Below are 20,991 nucleotides of genomic sequence, written 5' to 3'. Positions count from 1 at the left end.
TACTAACTACCTGGGCAGCCTCGGAGGGAGAAGCCTCTTCCCTCTTATCTGTATTTTAAATCTCTTGCATTTCTTGGCCTATGTAAAGATGTGAAGATAGCACTCTGTCAGGCTGTCAGGATGTCTGTTGGTCTGTCCACCTGAAGTAATAGGGAGCTTGTCTCAAGATTCTCCCACTAGTGGTGGTGGCTGGCACCCTCTGGGTAGGTAGGCCAGCTAAGGGACCTATGTATATATATAGCAATGCAATTAAATCGCTACCAATCCACAGAATAGCTTAATGATTATAGGAATTTATTGGGTGGTTAACTCACGATACAGGAAACTCACAATGCAGGAAATAGGGATTGCAGCAGATCCTGGAAAGATGAAGCACAGTCTAGTGCTGTTCTCTGGAGAGCTCTGCCCCTGATCTGCACCAGCATCCAAGACCACGAGGTAGCAAAGAGAAGAGAGCTCACTTACATGCATCCCAGGTCTTAAGGGTCCTTCAGAACATGGCACAGACAACCACCCGCTACAATGTAGCAGAGTGTGCTCAGACTCAGTGTCCTTCCTCTCTCGGATCTCACAGCTATGCTCCGTTTTCCATGTGACAGAGAACAGGAAGGACATGGAATCACAGCCATTTACAAGGGTGTGTGGCTTTGGATGTTACGCGAGTTCCATTTCCTGGATGCTTGGCTCTCACCTGTGGAGGAATTTAATCAGAATGAGTATATGACATCGTGGAGATTATGTGAACAATTCCGCCATAAGGACTTGAGTTTAAAATAACTGTGGTTACCATCATTTTTCCTGACAGCCGAGGGATCCTAGAATATCCTTGAGGATGCTATCCTCATTCCTACTGTCTGTATTATCCAGCCAGGCTGGCCTCAGCTGGGCCTCTCAAGGGTTCAGCAACTCTATCTACCCTGGCTGCACACAAGGAGTCACCTTCAGATACAACCAGACCCTGTCAAGAACCGCTCTGCTTGCTATATAGCACCCGTTGTTCTAAGAAGCCTGTGTGGCCAGGTGTGTCCTGTCTGTAGAAAGGACCGGCCTCTCCCTGAGGGCATAAGGCTGTATTTGCCCTCAGGGTGCCCAGCTTCCCATTGTGTTTGTAACACAACAAAACCTGGCAGTGGCTTCTCACTGGTTGATCCCCATTCAACCTCACCAACCCTTGTCTTCCTCAGAAATCAGGTGCCGCCCTCCCCAGTCTGTCTGCCGTGAGAAATGTCAGGAGCTCACGGCAAAGCTTCAGGATGAGCACGGCCTGAGGAAATGGTAGTCTTTGCTCTCAAGTGTCATTTGATGACCCGGCTGTGAGAAGGTGCTCATAGGTTGTGATCTTCCACCTTCTATCCCCCTCCCACCAGAAAGTTGTCTCTTTAGGAGGTGAAGTGGCTTCTATCTTCCCATCCACTAGCTTGATATAAGCAATGTCTCTGCCACCACCTGCCTCTCTGGCGGTTGTCTTTATGCATGTAGTGGGCAGACCAAAACTTTGGTGCAGCAACAGATTCAGTGTTCCAGCTCCAACATCTTCTTTTAACCCCCACTTGGACAGCACCACTGGAGCTAGACTGGAGCTAGTTGGAGGTTGGGGAGCGGCTTGGGGGACCCCTAAGGTATGTGGACTCCATTTCAGTACTTACTCTTTTTTGCCTAAAACTTTGCACAAACCGCATGGTAACAACCGTAACCGAATGCGGCTTTAATCACCCAAATCCCATCACTCAACCAAATCAACTGTTTTTAATCTTCCCTAATCTTCTCAGAGCCTGTGAGTAGACGACGGTTCTGTAAACAGCTATAATCACAGCACTTTGTATTGTGGCCCCTTGTTTCTCAGCCCCAGCTCCATGTTGCTACAGCCTTTCTTGGGAGTCCTTTTCAGTGGGCCACTCACCCACCCCCTGGTGAGGCTCCTGCAATCTGCTTACCGGTCCCCCAAATGTCCATTATGTCATCACTCAGAAGAGGTTAAAGTTTGCCAGGGATGGTCATCTAGAGTCCAAGAATTTCTCAGTGTTGCTGGACTGAGTCATCGGGCATTAAATATAAAATATTTCCCTGGGACAGGTACATCACTGTTTTCAAGGCTGGCACTCTTTTTTTTTTTTAACTTACTTTTTTAATTACTTCTTTTTTGAAATTATAATTACATCATTTCCCCTTCCCTTTCCTCTGTCCAAACCCTTTCATATACCCATCTCCTTGCTCTCTTTCAAATTCATGGCCTCTTTTTTCATTAATTGTTCTTACATGCACATGTTTATATGCATATACATACATATTCCAAAGTACATAAATACCACCTGCTCCGTCTGTATACTGTTACTCATAGGTATGTTTCCAGAGCTGACTGTTTGGTATTGGATCACAAACTGAATGCTCTTCCCTGGGGAAGACTGTCTCTCTCACTCTCAGTACTCCTTACTTCCCTATAGTTGTGGGGGACCCCATCCCTGTCTGCTTTGGTGTGTCTGTATTGTCTTTATTCAGCTCATGTTTAGGTAGCCATGTTTGTGAGACGTTATGGTGTGCCTTCTGGCTTCACTAGAAGACAGAGTCTCATTGCAAACTCCTGATCCTCTGGCTCTTCAGTGGTCCCTGAGCCTTGGGTGCAGAAGCTGTACTGTAGATGTGTCCACTGGGACTGGATGTACAACTGCATTTTGATTAGTTGTGTTTTTCTGTAATGGCCTCCATCTGCTGAAGGAGAAGCTTCCTTGAAAAGGGGTGAGGACTACACTTATCCTTAGGTATAAGGACAATATCTAGAATGCAGTTAGGGATTGTGCTGGTTTAGTAAAGCAGTGGTTGCAGGTTCTCCTCCAAGATCCATAACTTCACTAACCCTGTGTAGTTGTCTGGATTTCCAATACCAAGCAAGGTTAGCTGTTGTTGAGCGGGTCTTAAGTCCAGTTAGAGAGCTGTTGGTTACTACCATGGTATGCAATGCCACTACCACACCTGGCTTACCTTGTCAAGCTGGTCATTGTTGTGGAGCTTACATCTACTCACCACTTCCCTCATTTTCTAAGAAGTCTCGCACAGAGATCCCCCTGTACTGCCATGGCATTGTAACGTAAGGAAAAGTCCATTGAGATGAATGATCTCTCATCTTCCCCTTCATCCATCACCAACACTGCCTCCATCATCTTTCTAAATCACATGTCTCTGTGCCAGGCACTCAGTATTTTTAAAAAAATTATTTTTTGTGTATGGATGTTTTGTCTGCATCTATATGCGCCACATTTGTGTCTGGTGCCCACAGAGACCAGAAGAGGGTGAAGTATCCATAGGACTGGAGTTAACAGCCGTTGTAAGCTGTCATGTGGGTGTTGGGAATTGAACCCAGGTCCTCTGGAAGAGCGGCCAGTGCTCTTAACTGCTCAGCCACCTCTCTAGCCCTGGTGCTCAGTATTTTTATGTGACTGTTTAATGCCATTGGCCGCTGGGATTACCCTCAGATTCAGAGGAGGAGGCAGGCTTAGGATGCTGGTGTTGTTCTTTCACAGCCAAATCTCCGCTTTCAGAGCCGCTTTGCACCATTTAACTCCCTTGAAGCCCACTCAGGGATGAGCAAAGCTTAGCACCAACCAGCTCCTCCAGTGACCAGAGCTTGACCTGTGGGCATGGGATGGTCTTAAGCTGCAAGACTTCCCAAGCAGCCTTAGCATGAGGGATCTGTCTATCTGGGAAGCAGGCTTCCCACTCCATCCTGCAGGAGCCCTGGACAGGGCAAAGCATGCCTGGCTGGGATGTAGACATTAGCGGCCAGAGTCAGGAAGGCCCTTGCCTCAGAGCATGGGTCAGCCATTAACAGAGCCAGGCTAGGATCTGAGGGCCTTGGTTGTGACCAGGCTCGGACCCTCCCTGGGAGCTGTTCTAAGAGACACGCCTGCAACTAGTTGAGGGGACAGTCAGAGCTGAGCAGCTGCTGTGTCCTCAGAAAAGGTGGAGAGCTTGGGGATCAGAATGCCAGGTGCAGTGGGAGTGACCCAGCCTGATGTGGTGACTAGAGATGGGCAGGGCAGGTGGCAGAGACTTGGGGTCTGAGAAACCAAGCCCAGGGTCTCATCAGCCTCCAGCCGGCTGCCCTGCTCTTTCAGGCTTATTCTTCACAGGGATTTCCCAAGAGCGGAAGGACTTACCTTTACAAACCCTGGAGAGGGATCTCTGAGAAGAACACAAAGCTCTCCTGACAGAATGAAGCCTCTGGGATGGAGGCAGCCCCATCCTGCTCTCCTCCGCAGGCATTTGGTGAACCTGGAAGAAATGGGGGGGAACAAGACATACAAGCTCTTGTCTTCAGAACTTCTGCCTTGATGGACTCAGAAAGCCACTAAGGAAGCAACATGCTTCCTGAGGAAGTGCTTTCAGGAGGCAGTCAGGGGGATATGAAAGCGGACTGAGGTGGGCCCAGATGCCAGTTTGGAGGGAGTGAGCCTTCTGAGGAAGAGGCAGGAATGGAAGAATCTACCAAGTACAGACCTGGAAGCAGGGCTCTCAGGCAGGGGACAGAGCGAGGACAAAGGCTCTGAGGTAGGACATGGTGCTGTGAGTTCCAGGACCAGAAGGGAGGGTTAGGAGAAAGGATCTTATCTTCTGTTCAGCATTGGTGCTGTAGAAAGCACAGCCAGCCTCCTGCCGGGACTGCCAGGCTCTCTCAGGTCTAGCCTTGGCTCTGTGGTCCATGCAGCTTTCCCTTCTGGCACCTGCCTTGGCAGGCTGCTTGCGTGACTGGTGAGCTTTTCTGACTGACTCACTTAGTCAGTCCCCTCAAACGGATGGCCTGTTTACACATAACTGTGTCCTCATTAGGAGCAGCTGACAGATCAAAATAGCATTTCTTGGACTTTACAGAGCGCTGAATCAGGTCATGTTTACTTTCTGGTTACTAGGCAGATGGCTACGATTTGCAAAAAGCTACCTGTGGTTACTTAATTGGAGAAGGCTGCTCTTGTTAAGGGCCCTGAGCTGAGCAAAGCTCACCAGCTCTGGAGAGAGCATTAATTACAGGTGCCTGCTCATTTCCTGCTTGCTGATGGACATTGGCTGACTGCAAGATCTCACTTGTGTGGGGCAGTGTAAGTGTTGCATCCTGCCTCCCAGGGCTGCTTGAGTGTGCACTGGTCCTCACACCAACGCTGGAGCCTGGCCCTGCCGCCTCACAGCACTGCACACTCTGCCCAGCAGCTCTGAGTGGAAGGGGGGAGAGCACTGCCCTCCCTACCCTCCTCTGCCATCCCTGTGACCAGCAGGCCAGGGCAGGGAGTATCTCAGGACTCCTAGGGACGGGGCTGCCATTTAGGGACTTAATCGCTTCACCCTGTGGCTTATCACCCAGGTGCCTCCTGGGATGCACACTACACTTCCAACGTGACCACCCCATCTGGGTGCCCAGCAACTGTGAGGCTCCTGATGAAGCCCCAGGAGTACCGGACACACATCCACATCTTCCAGTTTCCAGGGCAGTCTCATGCTCTGTCCTTTTTAATTAAACTTGGAATCCTGAGATCATGAGCGATTCACACATCTAAGAAATAATGAGAGCTGGGCTCCGCTGTTAGGCTGTTTGCCCAGCACAAGTGAAGCCCTGGGTTCAACCAGCCCCAAACTGCCTAAAGCCCGGCACAGTGGTGCATTCTGTAAAACCAGAACTTGCGAGGCAGAGGCAGGAGAATCAAAAGTTCAAGGTTACCCTCAGCTACTTACGACTTCAGGGTCAGCCTGGAGGTCAGAAAACAAGTTAGGAGTTATTTCTCTCCTTCTGCCATGAGTCCTAGGAATCAACCCCAGTCATCAGGCGTGGCAGCAAGTACTTTACCCCCGGGCCGTCCTGTCAGCCTGCTAACCAGGATATTGATGTTAATGTCAATAGAGTTACTTCATCACCATAGGCAAACAGATTTGTTTCAGCTACGCTGTCTTCCGGTAGCTGTATCCACCTTCCTGTGTCTCACCAGCTTACAAGTTTAGGAGCTGAACTATTCTCCTTTCCTGAAATCCTGTGTTTCCAGAGTGTTATAAAGACGGAATCACATGGTGACATTTTGGATTAGCTTGTTTCCTCAGCTTGATTTCTGGCTGTGCTGAGGGTGTGCATTGTGAATAGTTCATTCCTTTTTATGGCCGAATAATACTCCATACTGTGGACATATCACAATCTATTTAACCTTTCACCCACGGACATAATCCATAACTAGATTATGTTTGTTTGGTGTTACTATGGATAAATCTGACATAACATTTCTGTACATTTTGGTGTGAATGTTTTCATCCCTCAAGGATACAGACATGCTCAGGAGTACAATTGCTGGATTCTGTGGGGATCACATATTTTGTTAAAGAGCCCCCCCCCCCCAGACTGGCTGTCCTGTTCTGTATTCTCATCAATAGGGTTGGAGTTTTCCTATAAATCCTATCATTTGCTGCTGTCGTTTTTTAAACAGCCGTCTGACGTAGTGTGCCGTGTCTCCCTGGTTTTCATTTGCATTTTTCTAAAGGCTGGTCATGCTGAACACTTTCTCAAGTGCTTACCGGTCACCCGTAGGTCCTCTGGTGGAGTGTCTCCTCTGGTCATTTGTCCACTCTCTAGTCGGGACACGGAGAGCTTTGCTGTTCAATTTGCCAGTCAGTTCTAGAGCCCCACAGGAACTCTGTCACGCATGCGCTCTGCAAGATTTTCATTGTTTTTTTTCCCGTTCCTGCACATTTTTTGGTGTTGCGTTTGATCTTTCAGTGGGTTTTTTTCAGAGCAGCTTCACTTCGCTGGGGTTCAGTTTGCCAGCTCTTCCCTGCACATGAAGCTGTGATGCCTTCAGACTCTTACCCTGCTCTAGTTCCTCGTGATTTTTTGTGTGTGTGTGTGTGTGTGTGTGTGTGTGTGTGTGTGTGTGTGTGTGTGTGTCTTTCTTCTGAAGCTTTTGAGGAGCTTTTATTTCTTACATTTAATTTCATTTTGATTTTCAAATACACTGTGAGTTTTTTCTCTCCACCATCATTTGTTAAAAGACTGTCTCCCAGCCCTGCAGACTCCCCTCACACACCTGTCAAACCTCGGTTGTGTATATCTGCGTGAATCTACTTCCGGTTTCTCTCTGCCTGTCCACGTGCTCCTGATCACTGTGGCTACAGTGAGTCTCCAGGCCAGAGCGAATCATTTTACTCATGGCCCAGGAAACTCTCTAGTTCCTTTGCCTTCCGTGCGAACCTTGGAGAACTTCCTTCTTAGCCAGCTCTCCCTTTGTAAGTGGAACATTCTGGTATTTTCCATAACAGTAAACACAGGTCTATGTTGTCATTTTGCTGTTTTGTAATAAAAATACAGCTTCATTTGTCCAACCCACCTTCCACTGTTGGATACTTAGGTGTTTTAAATAATTTCAACTTACTCCCCTCTCCCCCGCCCTGTTATTGACACTATCAATATCTGAAAGCCAGAAAGTCTCTGAAAACTTTCAACCGTTTCCTAAGGAGTAGCGTTGCTGAGTTGTCTTGGTTTTTCAGTTTCTTGATCCCTGATGGAGATGCAGCTTCCTAGCCAGAGCTGTTGAGTCCAGAGCTGTGGCCACTCCTCCCCGAGAGTGCGGGGTGGCCATGAGCAGGCTGGTCTTGGCACTGTCCTGTGGGTCACAGTTCCTGTCCTTTTTCTAACCCTTGGTGCAGAGCAGATGGGAAATGGGTTCAATGCCTCCTCTTTCTGGAAGACTTCCCATCCTTCTAAAGGCATCCCTGTCCTCTGGGGACTGCTTTCCTTTCTGGACCAGAGGGGCTCACAGGACCTGTGCAGCTCCACCCCCATGTCACTGCAAAGGCCTCTCCCCGCCCGGAGGGGCCTGCGACTACTTTAAGAAAATCTTTCCAGGCTTCAAAGAGTAATAGGATAGCTTTCTGGAATGCTTGTTAAAATTCTTGAATATGTTTAAGGGATTTTCATGTTCAAAGAGAGCACACTTTCTGTTTGATGTCGACAAAAGATGGTTTCCCCCCTTTTCTGAGAATTTAAATAATTTGCCTGATTTCTGGTGGAAAGACCACAAGACTCTCCCCTCGTGGTCTAGATGTGGTATGTGTTAGAAGTCTCCATGACTAACTGCAGGGGAGGATGTGTGTAAATGATTCGGAAATACGTTTCCAAACAAAGAACCATCTGTAAGTTGTCAGCTGGAAAACAATGGCGCCAGCCTTACACAAGATTGGATTTCTTTGAAACAATCACACACAAAGAAATAGAAATATCATTTTAAATAATCATTAATGATGGCCCGATGGGGACCCTCCAGAATAAATGGGAATCAGTCTCCCCCTTGTGGACAACTAGGGAAGCGCCAAGTTTTTGGCACTAAGCATGAGTTCTGAGGGAACCTTGGTGTGTGGGTAAGTCCTCTGATCCTGACGTCCTTAAACTACGGGGTCCCTGGCATGGGGCTCCGAGAGGAAGAACGGAAATGCTATGAAAGATTCCCCTGGCAGAGAGACGCCGGAAGCATGAGAGAGGGAATGTCAAACGGCTCCACTCTTGATGGACGGTGGTGATCCTTGGTCCAAACACGTTCTGCTAAATGCCATGAGCTGCTTCTGGGAAACATGGGACTGGGACTGAGGCAAGGGGGGAAACTCAAAGGGTTTGGGGGATATTTTTCTCCCAGCATGGAAGCAGGCTGCAGTTGACTTTGCCCTGATGGCTCCAAGGTTGTGAATGCAGCGCAGCAGCGCCCACAGGGGCTCCTGGGCCTGGGCCTCCTCCGGGCAGCATCCTGGAAACCAAGGCGTGCACATTTGTCCCTTAGAGAAGTTCTGCAGCCTGGCCACAGCTGGCCCTGCTCCCTCCCGCAGACCCAGCCTTCAGAGTCACTGGCTTCTCAGACCCTGCCTGCATCCAGCACTGTGAGATCACATGCTCCTGGAAATCAGGACAGCGGGAGTTTCATACCTCCATCTTGGCTGTGTCCTTCAGTGTCGCCCCATCCAGACAGTGGAGTCTCTCTGGCAGAGAACAGGGTTCCTGGCCAACAGAAGTTGAGAAATGCAGGCACTAGGGTCAGAGGGACCTGGCCCAGGCTCGGCTGACTGACCTGGAGTGCCACTTCTCCAGATCTGATCTCTAGCCCTGGGATTCAGGATGTTCCTATGAAGACACAGTTTAAGTGAAACCTTGCCATGAGCCCTCATAGTGGGCCCTGGCTCCACCATTCTCAAACCCTGCATGAGCCTTCTCCTATCCCTTATGCTGTTGACAGGGATAAACTGGCACAGATTAAGAAAAATGATAAGCAGAATTTCATAAAAATTAAACTTTTGGATCACAGAAAGACGTCAGTAATAAAAAGAAAAAGGCGCAGCTAAAAAGGAAATATTTACAATGCAAATTTTTGACAAAGGACTTGTATCCAGCATCTATAAAGTGTTGACAACGCAACAACATGAGCAACCGGGCCAGACGAGCCTAAGATGGTAACACAAGCCCAGCACAGCCCGTTCTCACTGCGACTAGAAATTCTAAATAGAATGTACAAGCTGCTATGTGAGAACTCTAAAGGTGAGTGATTGCAGATTGGAAAAAAAAAAGAGGAAAAACTGAACAGACACGTGCCGGGCACGGTTCCTCCCTCCCTCCGTCCCTCCTCTCTCCTGTTCCTCTTTTCTTCCTCTCCCTCACACCTCCCACTTCTGTTCTTCTTCCTTCCCCCACTTCTCACAGAAGCAGCAGAGGCAAAAGGATATTCCCCAAGAGAGCTCCTCTTTTTAGTCAAAGGAATCTGATGGAGGGGCCCTTGTGGGAAGAAGGAGTAAGGAATATCCAGGGATATAGATAGCCAAAAAGTGGTTCCCTAATTCTGTGAAAACATGGCCCATGCACTGTGCACAAATCACACAGATCCAAACCAGCAAAGTAAAACCTTGGGAATGAAACTGAAATGCAGACCATGGGCACACCTTTTTAACACACTTGCTAAATACAGTGCGTGCTTGGGACAGCCCCAAATCAGTGCAGCCACTGACCCTGGAACTGCTGTCCACACAAGACAATGCTGAACCTGAGCTTGAACCCACGCAAACTGCGGACCTACGAGAGCAAAACCACCGTGTTCTTCAGACAGAGGAGTGTGGACTGAACCCAAAGTCTACACTCAGTGACATTTCCCGTCTCTAAGACAATCCAAATCTACCCAGCATGCAATGAGCCAGGAAAGCACGGGCAGTTCTCAGGGGAAAAGAATACATTCAGATCCCAAGGTGAGTCATGGCTGCTGGATTACCAGACCAAGACTTCAAAGAGGCTGTGGTGATAGCATGCTTCACCAGATCCAGAGAAATGCACAGAAGAGGACCAAGAAGATATTTGTGTACAGAGAACTTTAAAAACACTTTTAAAAGAGCAAACGGAAATGCTAGGATTGAAAAATAAAAAGCTGAAACTTAAAATTCCCCCTGCATGATCCAGCAGGGGCAAGAGTGAAGGGTGCGTGTGAGGTGAGGGAAGGTGTGTGTGTGTGTGTGTGTGTGTGTGTGTGTGTGTGTGTGTGTGTGTGTGTGTGTGTGTGTGTGTGTGAGAGAGAGAGAGAGAGAGAGAGAGAGAGAGAGAGAGAGAGAGAGAGGAAGGCACGTGTGAGGTGGGTCAGAATGATTCAATCTGAAGAACGGGGAGAAAGGATTCTTTAAAATGAACCTCAGGGACAAACGTGGAAACATTCTTAGGATATAATGAAGTGTTGGTCGTTAGACTTCTGGGAGAAGAGGAGAAAGAGAGTGGGGGAAATGCTTGAAGAAATAAAGGCCCGAAGTTAGTAAAGGGCAGAACCTGGCACATTCAGGAGGCTCTGTGCACCCCAAGAGGGTGTGCTCTGTAAAGACCGTGCCTGGATGCAGCATGAACTGCTGAAAACAAGATAAAGTTTCGGCTGGAACAAAGAACTGAGACACAGCTCACAGCAGGGCGGTGATGCGTCCAATCCAGGGGCAGCACTACCAGTCCGGGGAAGTGGGAGGAGCCAGTGGTTCACACTCCTACCAGTCCGGGAAGTGGGAGGAGCCAGTGGTTCACTACCAGTCCGGGAAAGGGGGAGGAGCCAGTGGTTCACTACCAGTCCGGGAAGTGGGAGGAGCCAGTGGTTCACTACCAGTCAGGGAAGTGGGAGGAGCCACTGGTTCACACAGCAGCAGGGCCACAGTCAGGAGCCGATAAACCGCACTCCTTAACCTTTTCATTACAGTTACATAAAGTTCTAGACAGTGTAAAGCCATGGACAGTGGTAGCAGATGGCAGAGTTCCTGAGGGTGGTGAGGGAAGAGAGGAGGAGGGAGCTGGTGTATGACTCTTCCTGGGGAGATGTGAACAGTCATCTATTCACCCCAGGTAGGAAACCAACAACAGACAGTTTTATGAACTGATGAGTTTTATTGGTGTTGATTAGAGGAGTGTGGGTGAGGGGTTACTTACAAGAGCAGAAATGATTCAAAGGCAGCTGCATCAGCAAAGTCCACCCCAGCACGGGTGACAGCTCACAGAAGCTGGGAACCGGGAGTACACTGCACAGCCTGCAGACAGCTTGGCAGGTTGGAGACTGTCCTTTCCAGGTGGCTCTGTTGGTGGCACTGCACAGCTTGCCTGACAGTGTCTCTCAGCAGTCCTTACTGCTTATAGAAGCTTGAGGAGGGAGGGGCCTAGTGAATCTGGTCAGTTTCAGGGACTTTCTGAGGCTAGTGAGTTGTTTAGTCCTGAGTTTAAATGAGCTTCCCTGCTGGATGGAAGGTTCCACCTCCCCTTTGAACACCCTGTTGTTTCCTTTCCTTTCCTGAGTCATAACAGCTTCACTTCAAGATGGAAGGTTTGAACCTCAGAGGAAACCGCCACACAGTGGAAGGAAGAGAGGCTGGAAAGGAGCATGAGAGAAAATTGACGACATTATAAAAGTACATGACAAAGTTTTGAGGGCTATAGAAATGTATCTTGACTGTGGTATCCTCTTCTGTTTGAATCTATGTACGAACTGATCACATTTATTCTTTGAACAAACCCAATTTAATGCACTTTAGTTATAAGATTCCTGCTACACAAGTCTGCCCCCAGGGACATACTTCTTCCCCTAAAACTCCCCAAACAGCACCACCAACTGGGGGCCATGTGCCTAAATGCCACAGACTATTGGGAGAAAGAGGAAACATTTCCCAAACTACCATGATCAGGAAGACGGAACTAAGCCTGACATGTGCTACAAGCCACAGGATGGCAAAAATTTTAAAGTGCCAGCAAGAGTGTGATGAAAACAGAATTTTCTGGGGGATATAAAGATAGTGAGTGTGCCCACTTTGGAAACAATTAAGCCGTGTCTTATTTAAATATACATTAACTATATGATCTAATTAGACAAATCCTAGCTAGAAGTACAAAGTACATGGACATAGTATCTCACATTCAGCTATTGGTTGCAATAAAGTTTGTGATGGAAACTGAAGTTGAAGATGGAAACTATGCTCAGGTATGTGGCTACAGAAACTGTGGCCTAGCATAGAGAGATGCGCTGCTCATCAGCAAAGAGAAACGAAGAGCAGGCCTGAGGGGGATGAGACTCCAGAGTGCCAACAAAAGAGAGCTCCGCACATGGAGTTCCTACTCCGTGACTCCGCTCCTCCTAGAAGAAGAAGGAAGGATCTGATAGTGTTCAGAAGCAAATCTGGGTGTGGTGGTGCACATCTGTAATACCGAGTGTGGGAGGCAGGGGTAGGAGGATCAGAAGTTCAAGGCCATCCTTGACTACATAGCGAATTCAAGGCCAGCCTGAGCTACAGGAGATCCTGTTTTAAAAGGGGTGGCAGTGGTGGACAGAGAAGTGGCTCAGCGGCTAAGAGCACTGGCTGTCCTTGCAGAAGATCTGGGTTCAGTTCTTAGCCCCCACATGAGGTGGCTCATAATTATAACTTCAGTTCCAGGGGATCAGTTGCCCTCCTCTGGTCTCTCAGGATACTGTGTGCACATGGTGCACATACATTCACTCAAACATGCATACATATACATAAAATAAAAATAATAATTTCTAGTTAAAAAGCAAAATCAGTAGTGTTTTGGGTCTGGGAATCAGTGGAGGCATTACTTAGGGGCTGTTCCATGGACATACCGATTTGTCAATATTTATTAGCCTTAAAAAATGCTGATTTTTTAAAAAGTTGATTATATAACATGAACTAAAATAATAAAGCTGGAAAAAATACAAATAACATGACATTTGTACAAAGACAGTCGAGGAGATGGATATAAAAAAAAATCTAGAAACTGATTTGAGCTTTAAAAGTTAATCATTTGGGTTATTTTGGTATTTTAAATCAATTTGAGGGAAAATATTTACAAATGATATTGAGTCAGTTGGCCATTCCAGTTACAAAATTAAGGCCTATATCCACTTATTGTAGATGTAACCAACCGTCTTATTAAATAAGAAACACAGAGCCGATTCAGAGAAGAAAGCCAAGAGGTCAGAGCTAAGAGCCTCACCCTTCCTGCTTCAGCGATCCTCTTCAGCCAAGAGAGCTCTCTGAAAGGGAGCTACTTCCTGTGTGTTTGTCTTTATAGCCTTTCTGTTCTGCCTTCTCATTGGTTGTAAACCCAAACACATGACTGCCTCGTCACTGCCTGTATGTACAGCCCTCCAGGTCCTCTATGGTATTGAGATTAAAGGCGTGTGTCTCCAATGTTGGCTGTATCCTTGAACACACAGAGATCTACCTAGCTCTGTCTACCAAGTGCTGGGATTAAAGGCGTGTGCCACCACCACCACCACCACGCTCTTGCTATGGCTCTAATAGCTCTGACCCCCAGGCAACTTTATTTATTAACATACAATTAAAATCACATTTCAGTACAAGTAAAATACCACCATAACTTATGGAAAAAAAAAGAATTTTACGTAGATTAAAGAGTCAAGTCTATTTAAAAACATAGTCATCTTAAATGAGCAAGCAGTAGAGGCCTCCGAGTGAGTGTGTGGTGTGGCTTGGAAGAGCCATGCCTGTGCCCAGAGAGCCCCACGGGGCCACACTGTTTGGAGTCTAGTCCTGGGGAAGCCCAGGGTCCCACAGATGGGACAGGACAGAAAAGGAGTTCCCAGGCTCCTGTTCACGCCCCCAAACTAGAGAGAACTTCAAAGCCTTCTTCCCCTTCTCTGCTCAGCCCCCTCTGGGAAATGGCACAACAGTGGTGTCCTTCTGACTGGAAAGCTTGCAGAAAGGACCAGGCAGCACACATTAGAGTGGCCCAGAGTGGCTGCAGACGCTTCGTAAGGGGTCAGCAGTGCTGGTCACCTCCTCGTAAGGAGGAGCACTTGGTATGCTACAGGGACCAGCATGGCCGTATATAATCAGTCCTGAGACCCGCTCCCTTTACAGGTGACTTGGGAAGAGCCATGGTGGGGTGCCTTAGCCATGACCCCGGGGCACTGAGAGGTTGGAGCATCAGGTGAGTAGAGATCCACACAGCACTGGGCAGCTCCCCTAGTCAGTGGATAGACAGGACTGTGGAAGCCTTCCTCTTCTGCCCCAGGGCTGTCACTCTGTAGTCTCTGGACAGAGGTCTCCCATGAGTCACTGGCCCCAGAGGAAAGACCTGGTCTGACTGCAGATGTTTTCATTCTCTTTGTTTCCCTGGTCTCTTGGGGCCATCCGAATTAAGCTGAATGAAGAGCAGGTGAGGCGCACAGGTGCTGGGTGTAGGGCAGAAGTCTCCATGGCAACAGAGCCATCTGGCTTTCCTGCCTGGCATCCGGCCTTGTGACTTCACAGCGGAATCTTCTCACAGTGGGCAGGAGGGGTTGCCGGGTAAAGAGGGTGGGGGAGGGGCTTTGGCCTTCTAGCTCTAGTTTGAGGCTTAGGCTTCTTCCTGTCAGCATCTGGGGCTCCAGTCAACTCCAGTAGACTCCAAGTGGCGAGTGCTAGTGAGTGTGAGCGGCGTAGCACATGGGCCATTCTCTGCTGAAGCCCTCTGGGGGGATTGGAGGAATCACACCTGGTTTCCTTCAATCCAAGCCTAGCAGGTGAAGAGGAGCCAGGGCCCCAGGAGGAAAGACAGAAGTGTGGATCTTTCCCACCCAGAACAGCCTGTCCTGGTCGGCACTCTCTCAATGGCAGGAAGGGTAAGACAGAGGGGGAGTCGCCATAGGAGGCTTCCATAGGAAGCACAGTGGAGCCCTCCTACCCAGCAATGAACCATCCAGCCCGCTCACATGTGTTAGGTTCCTCAGTTGACTAACAAATCCTGAAAACCTGCTGAAATGGTGGCAGTTCACTCCCACAGTGCTGGAGGCCCGAAGCCTGATGCCACGGTGTCAACAGAGTGAGTTCCTTCTCGGGGGTGCAAGGGAGAAGCTGTCCCGGGCCTTTCTTCTGGCTTCTGGTGATGCTGGTGACCCGGCGTTCCTTGGCTGTGGCACCACCACTGCAGTTTCCACTCATGAGATCATATATGACGTGCTCCCCAAGTATCTGTGTCCAAGGTTCCCTGTCAGAGATTCCAGGCATGCCCTAACCCAGTAGATCTCCACCTATTGTATGTGCCAAGATCATACAGACAAGGAAGGGCCCAGTCACGGTGCCAGGGCTCAGCTGGGATGTACCTTATGGGGAGCATGCACAACACACACACACAGAGTGCGGATGGGGCTCAACCTGTTCCCCCAGCACAGTGCCAGGAGAGGCCAGTCTGGATGAAGGGTAGGACAGGGAATGTGAATGTGTGCTCTGGTCCCTCATCTCCAGGAGCTCTTGGTCCATGGACAACACTTTCCCAGGAGTTAGGCGACATTCAGGGAGTTAGGGACCTGCTCTGGTTGTACCTGTGACAAAGGAAGGGGAGGCCAGAGCTGGGACCCCCTAGAGGAGTCAGGAAAATCAGGGGCTAGACCATAATAGACTTCCCACGAAGCCCAGAGTCTATAAATTGGAGCAGCTTGAGGCCTCTGGAAATGGTCCCAATGAACATTGACAGAAATGGGAGACTCCAAGTCTCTGTATGTTCCTACCCCCAGCCCCCACCCGGCCAAGAAGGAATCCATCATTTCCTTTCTCTGCCTCTCCCCCACCAACCCTGGGTCAGCAAGAACTTAGATCCTAGCCAAGCCCTACTTGACGTCCTCATTCTCTTCCCCTCCCCTCCTTCTCTCCCTCATGTGAATGGGTGTTTTTCATGTATGCGCGTCTGTGCACTTGCATGCCTGCCTAGTGCTTGTGGAGGCCAGAAGAGAACATTGGATCCTCTCAGAAACAGGGTTCCAAATGACCGTGAGCCACCAAGTGGACGCTAGGCTTGAATCTAGATTCCCCTGGAAGACGGTTGTGCTCTTAGGCTCCGAGCCGGCTCTGCATTCCCATCTCTGTTCGTCCTTCCACACTGCCCGTCCTTTCATTGTCCACCACACACCAGGGCTTTTCTAGATCCCCTGGAGACAGACGTCAACTAGACAGATGGGCCTTGCCTTGATGGGATGTGTAATTAATTCAAGATAGCCAGAAACAATGCCGGCAAGTGCTTCGGGGCAGAGTAGGCACACCAAAGGAGACGTGTCCTCAGCTGGGAGGGGGTCAGTCAATAAGGTGATGTCTAAACCAGGATGGTAAAGAAAGCACCCCTGACCAGGCACCATATGCAGCCATCACCCAGGCAAAGGGATGGCTCAGGCAAGCACACTGGTGTGTGCTCAGGACCTGCTAGGAAATGCCAAGTGAAGGCCTGTGTGGACCCAGCAGACCTAAGGGGAGTCCGAAACCAGAAGGTTAGAATAAGGAACAAGACCTTGATTTTTTTCTTGGAAAAGTGTTGGTTGAGTGTCAGGGGCATGGATGCCTCAGGTGCAGGATAGGAGGAAAACATTTCTGTGAGGAGGAAGGGATAGCAGTCACTACGGAGAGGCTGGGAGCTGGGAAGACAGGGTCAAGCGTGGTGTGACTGAGGGCCTAGGGACCAGGGTCTACTGAGCAGAGCCAGTAGGGTGAGAAGTGAGGTGAGGTTGCAGATCTCAGGGTTTTCTGAGGGCGTGACTGGACCCACTACTGGACTTTCCCAGAAGGGAGCCCTGATCAGTTGTGGGCCCTACAAGCCCCCTAAATGTAGACAGGACTAGGAAGGAAGCAGGCAGTAGTGACTAATGGATACCCTCTCTTCTTAGACAACTCAGAAGAGCCACGAGACTGAGTCCAGTGCCTCGATCTCTCTGAGTCTCCTGTTGGGGGAGGACCCAGGACACCTTTCCCAGCAACCGCAGGCCACCAGTTCACAGGACCAGGAGCCACTTGGCTCTCCCAGCCCCTCTGAGATGGGCTCAGAATACCTGCTTTTCTTCCACGTTCCTGAGCAGCCCCTGGCTATGGAGGAGCTGGCTCAGCGGGTTCAACTCTGCCCAGGACACAAAGCTGGCAGGAGCTGCAGAGAGGGTCTGTTCCTCGAGGAGTCAGCGCCACCCAGTGGCTTCTTCCCATACTACCGCTCTCAGGAAGAGCTGCTCAACTGCACCACCCCTCAAGGCTGCCGGTGTCTGGGCACTAGAGACTGCTTTCCTGGAAGTGGGGCACAGGATGGCTGCTGCAAGGTGACATGGGATGGATTCCCTGTGAATCTGAAGAGGCCACAGGAGGGCAGGCAGCACCAAACCTCTGGAATGCTCCAGATACCTATCCCCAGTGAGCCCTTGGCCAGATGGCACACTAGCTGTGGGTACAAAGGCTAGAGGGACTGTCCAACTATACTTCATCTCCTCCCTTTCAGGGAAGTGGCTCTGGAGATCGAATTACATGCAATAATTCAAAGAAAGGCCTGAAACCAGAGCTGAGCCCGTAGAAACACTTGCATTACTTCTTGAAATTTGTTAGACACCCAGATACTGGATCTGTGCCATCTCATTTAATCCTAATGACCCCATGCTAATGGCAGCTTACAAGTGAGACAACATCTCTTCGAATATCAAAGGAACACGACCTCAGTCACCCAGGTAGCAGGTGCCAAGCCTGGGTTCTGGTCCAGCCCCATACCCTCTAATGTTATGAGCAATCCCCCTGGTAACCACACAGCTTGGCATGGGGTCTAGGGACGGCACAGGAAGTGGGGGTAGATAATAAGTTCAAAGTCAGGATCAAACTTTCCCATGGGGGCCCCTGGATGGGTCGGCAATGTTACCAAGGGCTCCCCACTCTGCAGAACTGGCCTGGGTCCTGGCGCCCTCCTTGATTGCCCCGTAGAGTTGTAAGGTAGGGTTCATCTTGGCATCTGGGCCTGAGCCAGGCTGACACCTTGCTTTTCCTCACCCAGTGTGCTTTGGCAGGGCCTGACCTCCTCTCTGGCTTTTCATCCTCACCAGCCTGCTGCCACTTCTTGGGAGGGTTCATGCCTGATGGCGACCAGGATCTTCCCCTCTCTGGGGACCGTGCTCTTGATGCTTCAGGATTTGTACCATACTACAGAAGCCCTGAAGAGGGGCTTCACACCAGCCCGGTGCCTCCCTCCTCTGTGCTGGGGAGCTCGAGGGAGCGACCCCAACCTGGTGCTGCCAGCCTGTGAGGATGCAGCAGTGAAAGCCGCAGGGACTTCTGTGAGTGAGCTTGCCAGTCGGGTGAGGGATGAAGAGAACTAGAACTGAGGGTTCCACGGCTCAGTCCATTTGCCCTGGGACCATTCGTCCTTCCTGGGGCAGAAAGAGGTCTGCTATTAGATCACCAGTGTGTGTGTGTGTGTGTGTGTGTGTGTGTGTGTGTGTGTGTGTGTGTGAAATCCTCTCATCGCCACAGAGGCCCACAGGAAGAACCTACCCTTCCCCCTCCACACCTTTTCAGTGCCCAATGACCTGATGGAACACACACACACACACACACACACACACACACACACACACACACACACACATCTGGGCTCACCTTTCTCATTGCAGCAGGAGAGGCCTGTGCCACCCCCGGAAATCAACCATCCTGCCCCATCTATCCCACTTTATTCTCCTAGGTGGAAAATCTGCCTGATGAGGTGTGGGGGTGGGCACCACAAGCATGGCTACAGAGGGATTCCTACTGTGCCCCCCATTAGAACATCATTTGTCCTTCTGTAGCTTGTCACATGCCTGGACACAGGGATTCCTGACACAGGGAGCAGGGGCCTCCTGGACAACTTGGAGGTACACACCCCCGAAGCTGGCTTTGTAAATAAATCCTGTCGGCATGGGTGCCTTTCTACCTCAGTGTGGTGCTTCAGAACTGGGCCCCCAACTTCCCTCTACTGAGCACTCATTATGAGCCAGGGCCTTGCCAGATCCTCAGAGATAATCTCATTCTACAGGCCAAGGAACAGGCTCAGTGGGGCGGGAGACAGGCTTCTGATTCTTAGTACTGACATTAGCAGAGGCCCGTGGCTGGGGCTGCAGGGATGGCGGGATTGATCTGCTGGGAGGAGCTGAGCTGGAGTCTGACTGCACAGCCTGGAGACCCAGCCAGGCTCTTGCACAGCCCACTTACTGTACCTGCCCATTCCCACCCCGTGTGCACCCAGGCCTCGTCATCTGCGTCTGCTTTTCCCGAATCTTTTCACCCGGCCGTTCTGCCACTTAGGAAAACCTCGGTGTATTTTGTGGAAAAAAATCCATGTTGCTTTAAGGTTTTATTCTTTAACCACCATGTCCCACCCCCCACCCCCGCCCCCACTGACCACACACACACACACACACACACACACACACACACACACACACCCTGCTTGTTACTGGGTCAGAAGAAATGGTTCTGGAGTCCTTTGGAATTGCTGCTCCTCAACATGGGGAATTTGCCTGTGAGGTGATTACTCTGACTCTGGAGCAGAAAAACAGTGGCGGATGGGTGTGCTCAAAGCTGAGAGTGATCTCAGCCTTGACATTGGGTCCTGTAGGGCTGGTGGTGCAGGCCTTTAATCTCAGCCACTCAGGAGGCTGAGGCAGAGAGTTGTTTGTCTTAACAACTTGTGATACTGGCTCAGAGTTAAAGAATAAAAGAAAATAGGATGTCTGGGGGTGTAGGTAAGGCTCTAGGATTAATACCCAACAAAAAATTGTGGGTCCTAGTGCCAGGCCGTTTTTAGCAGGTGGTAAATGGGCATAGAAGTACTGGACACATGCTAAACGTGTAGCAAGTGCGCAGACCTGTTTCACTGAAACAATGTGCTGATCATGTCAGTTCTCGGTCTCTTGTCCCATGCCCCAGACTTGACCTCTACCCTCAGAGGTTATTTGGAGAGCGTTGGCTGATGCGCATGTGTGCCCAGGAATTAGGGGTGACAGGTGGCAAATCTACCAGGTCTCCTGGGAGCAAATGCTAGCTTGAGAGGAGCCTGTATTCCTGTCATGGGAGCACTGTGATTGTCTGTCACTCACAGCAGCGGCCATCTCACTGAGGACTACCACTGACCCGTGGGTGCCACTGTCCACATGATCCCATCTCAGCTCTTGGCCCTGCCATCCAAGGTCCTCTGGAGTTAGGCCCCGCCCTTCAGCATCCTGACCCCCAAGGGAGCCACGCAAAGGTCTGTCTAACCCTGGTTTCTCTCCACAGCCATTGCTGTGGTGTACCCTTGCCCTGTGCCATTTTCTCAGTCACCTATAAGCTTAAACAGTCTCTCCCACAACTTCCCAGTCTACCCTCAGACTTTCTTTCTGCACACTGCTAGCCTCTGCTCTTTAGGTAGGTATGGGTGAGCCTGCAGTGAAGCCTCGCACACACACACACACACACACACACACACACACACGGAGGACAACCATGTGATCTAGCTGCCTCCCATTTAGGGCACCACAGACCCCACTTGACTCCCCAGTGAGGTTTCAATAGCAGCTGTGGCCCTGGTCACCCTCTTATACCCTCTTCTTCCACAGGTTTCCTTCAATTTCAGATCTCCCCTGTGCTACACAGGCTCCCTGATCAGGAAACCACCGTGTAGTCAGATTTTTCTTGGGGCTGCCAGCTCACAAATAATGACACAGAGACTTATTAATTAGGAAA

The 20,991-nt window shown here is 49.9% G+C and overlaps 1 protein-coding gene and 1 long non-coding RNA gene across 3 annotated transcripts; one reads left to right on the top strand and one right to left on the bottom strand.

The window, feature by feature from the left end:
• Positions 1–273: 273 nt before the first annotated feature.
• On the bottom strand, positions 274–10,361 carry LOC128104369 (uncharacterized). Of its 2 annotated transcripts, XR_008215976.1 has the most exons (3): positions 6,541–10,361; positions 4,152–4,266; positions 274–691 (listed from the first exon to the last, which is right to left on the bottom strand). It is a non-coding gene; the product is annotated as an uncharacterized LOC128104369 (long non-coding RNA). The 2 variants fall into 2 exon arrangements; XR_008215975.1 differs by having other exon boundaries at positions 4,152–10,361.
• A 584-nt stretch (positions 10,362–10,945) lies between these two features.
• Positions 10,946–18,580, top strand: LOC128103737 (uncharacterized). The gene is made up of 3 exons (XM_052728347.1): positions 10,946–11,098; positions 17,154–17,594; positions 18,290–18,580. The coding sequence occupies exons 1-3, from the start codon at positions 10,946–10,948 to the stop codon at positions 18,536–18,538; spliced, it is 843 nt and encodes a 280-aa protein (XP_052584307.1). The 3' UTR covers positions 18,539–18,580.
• Positions 18,581–20,991: the final 2,411 nt, after the last annotated feature.

This window comes from Peromyscus californicus, unplaced genomic scaffold (genome assembly GCF_007827085.1).
Source record: "Peromyscus californicus insignis strain IS unplaced genomic scaffold, ASM782708v3 Scaffold_8__1_contigs__length_139910024, whole genome shotgun sequence".
In the NCBI taxonomy this organism is placed as follows: Eukaryota; Metazoa; Chordata; class Mammalia; order Rodentia; family Cricetidae; genus Peromyscus; species Peromyscus californicus.
Note: the sequence above shows the minus strand (reverse complement) of the source record. Positions and strands in the feature narration are given on the sequence as shown.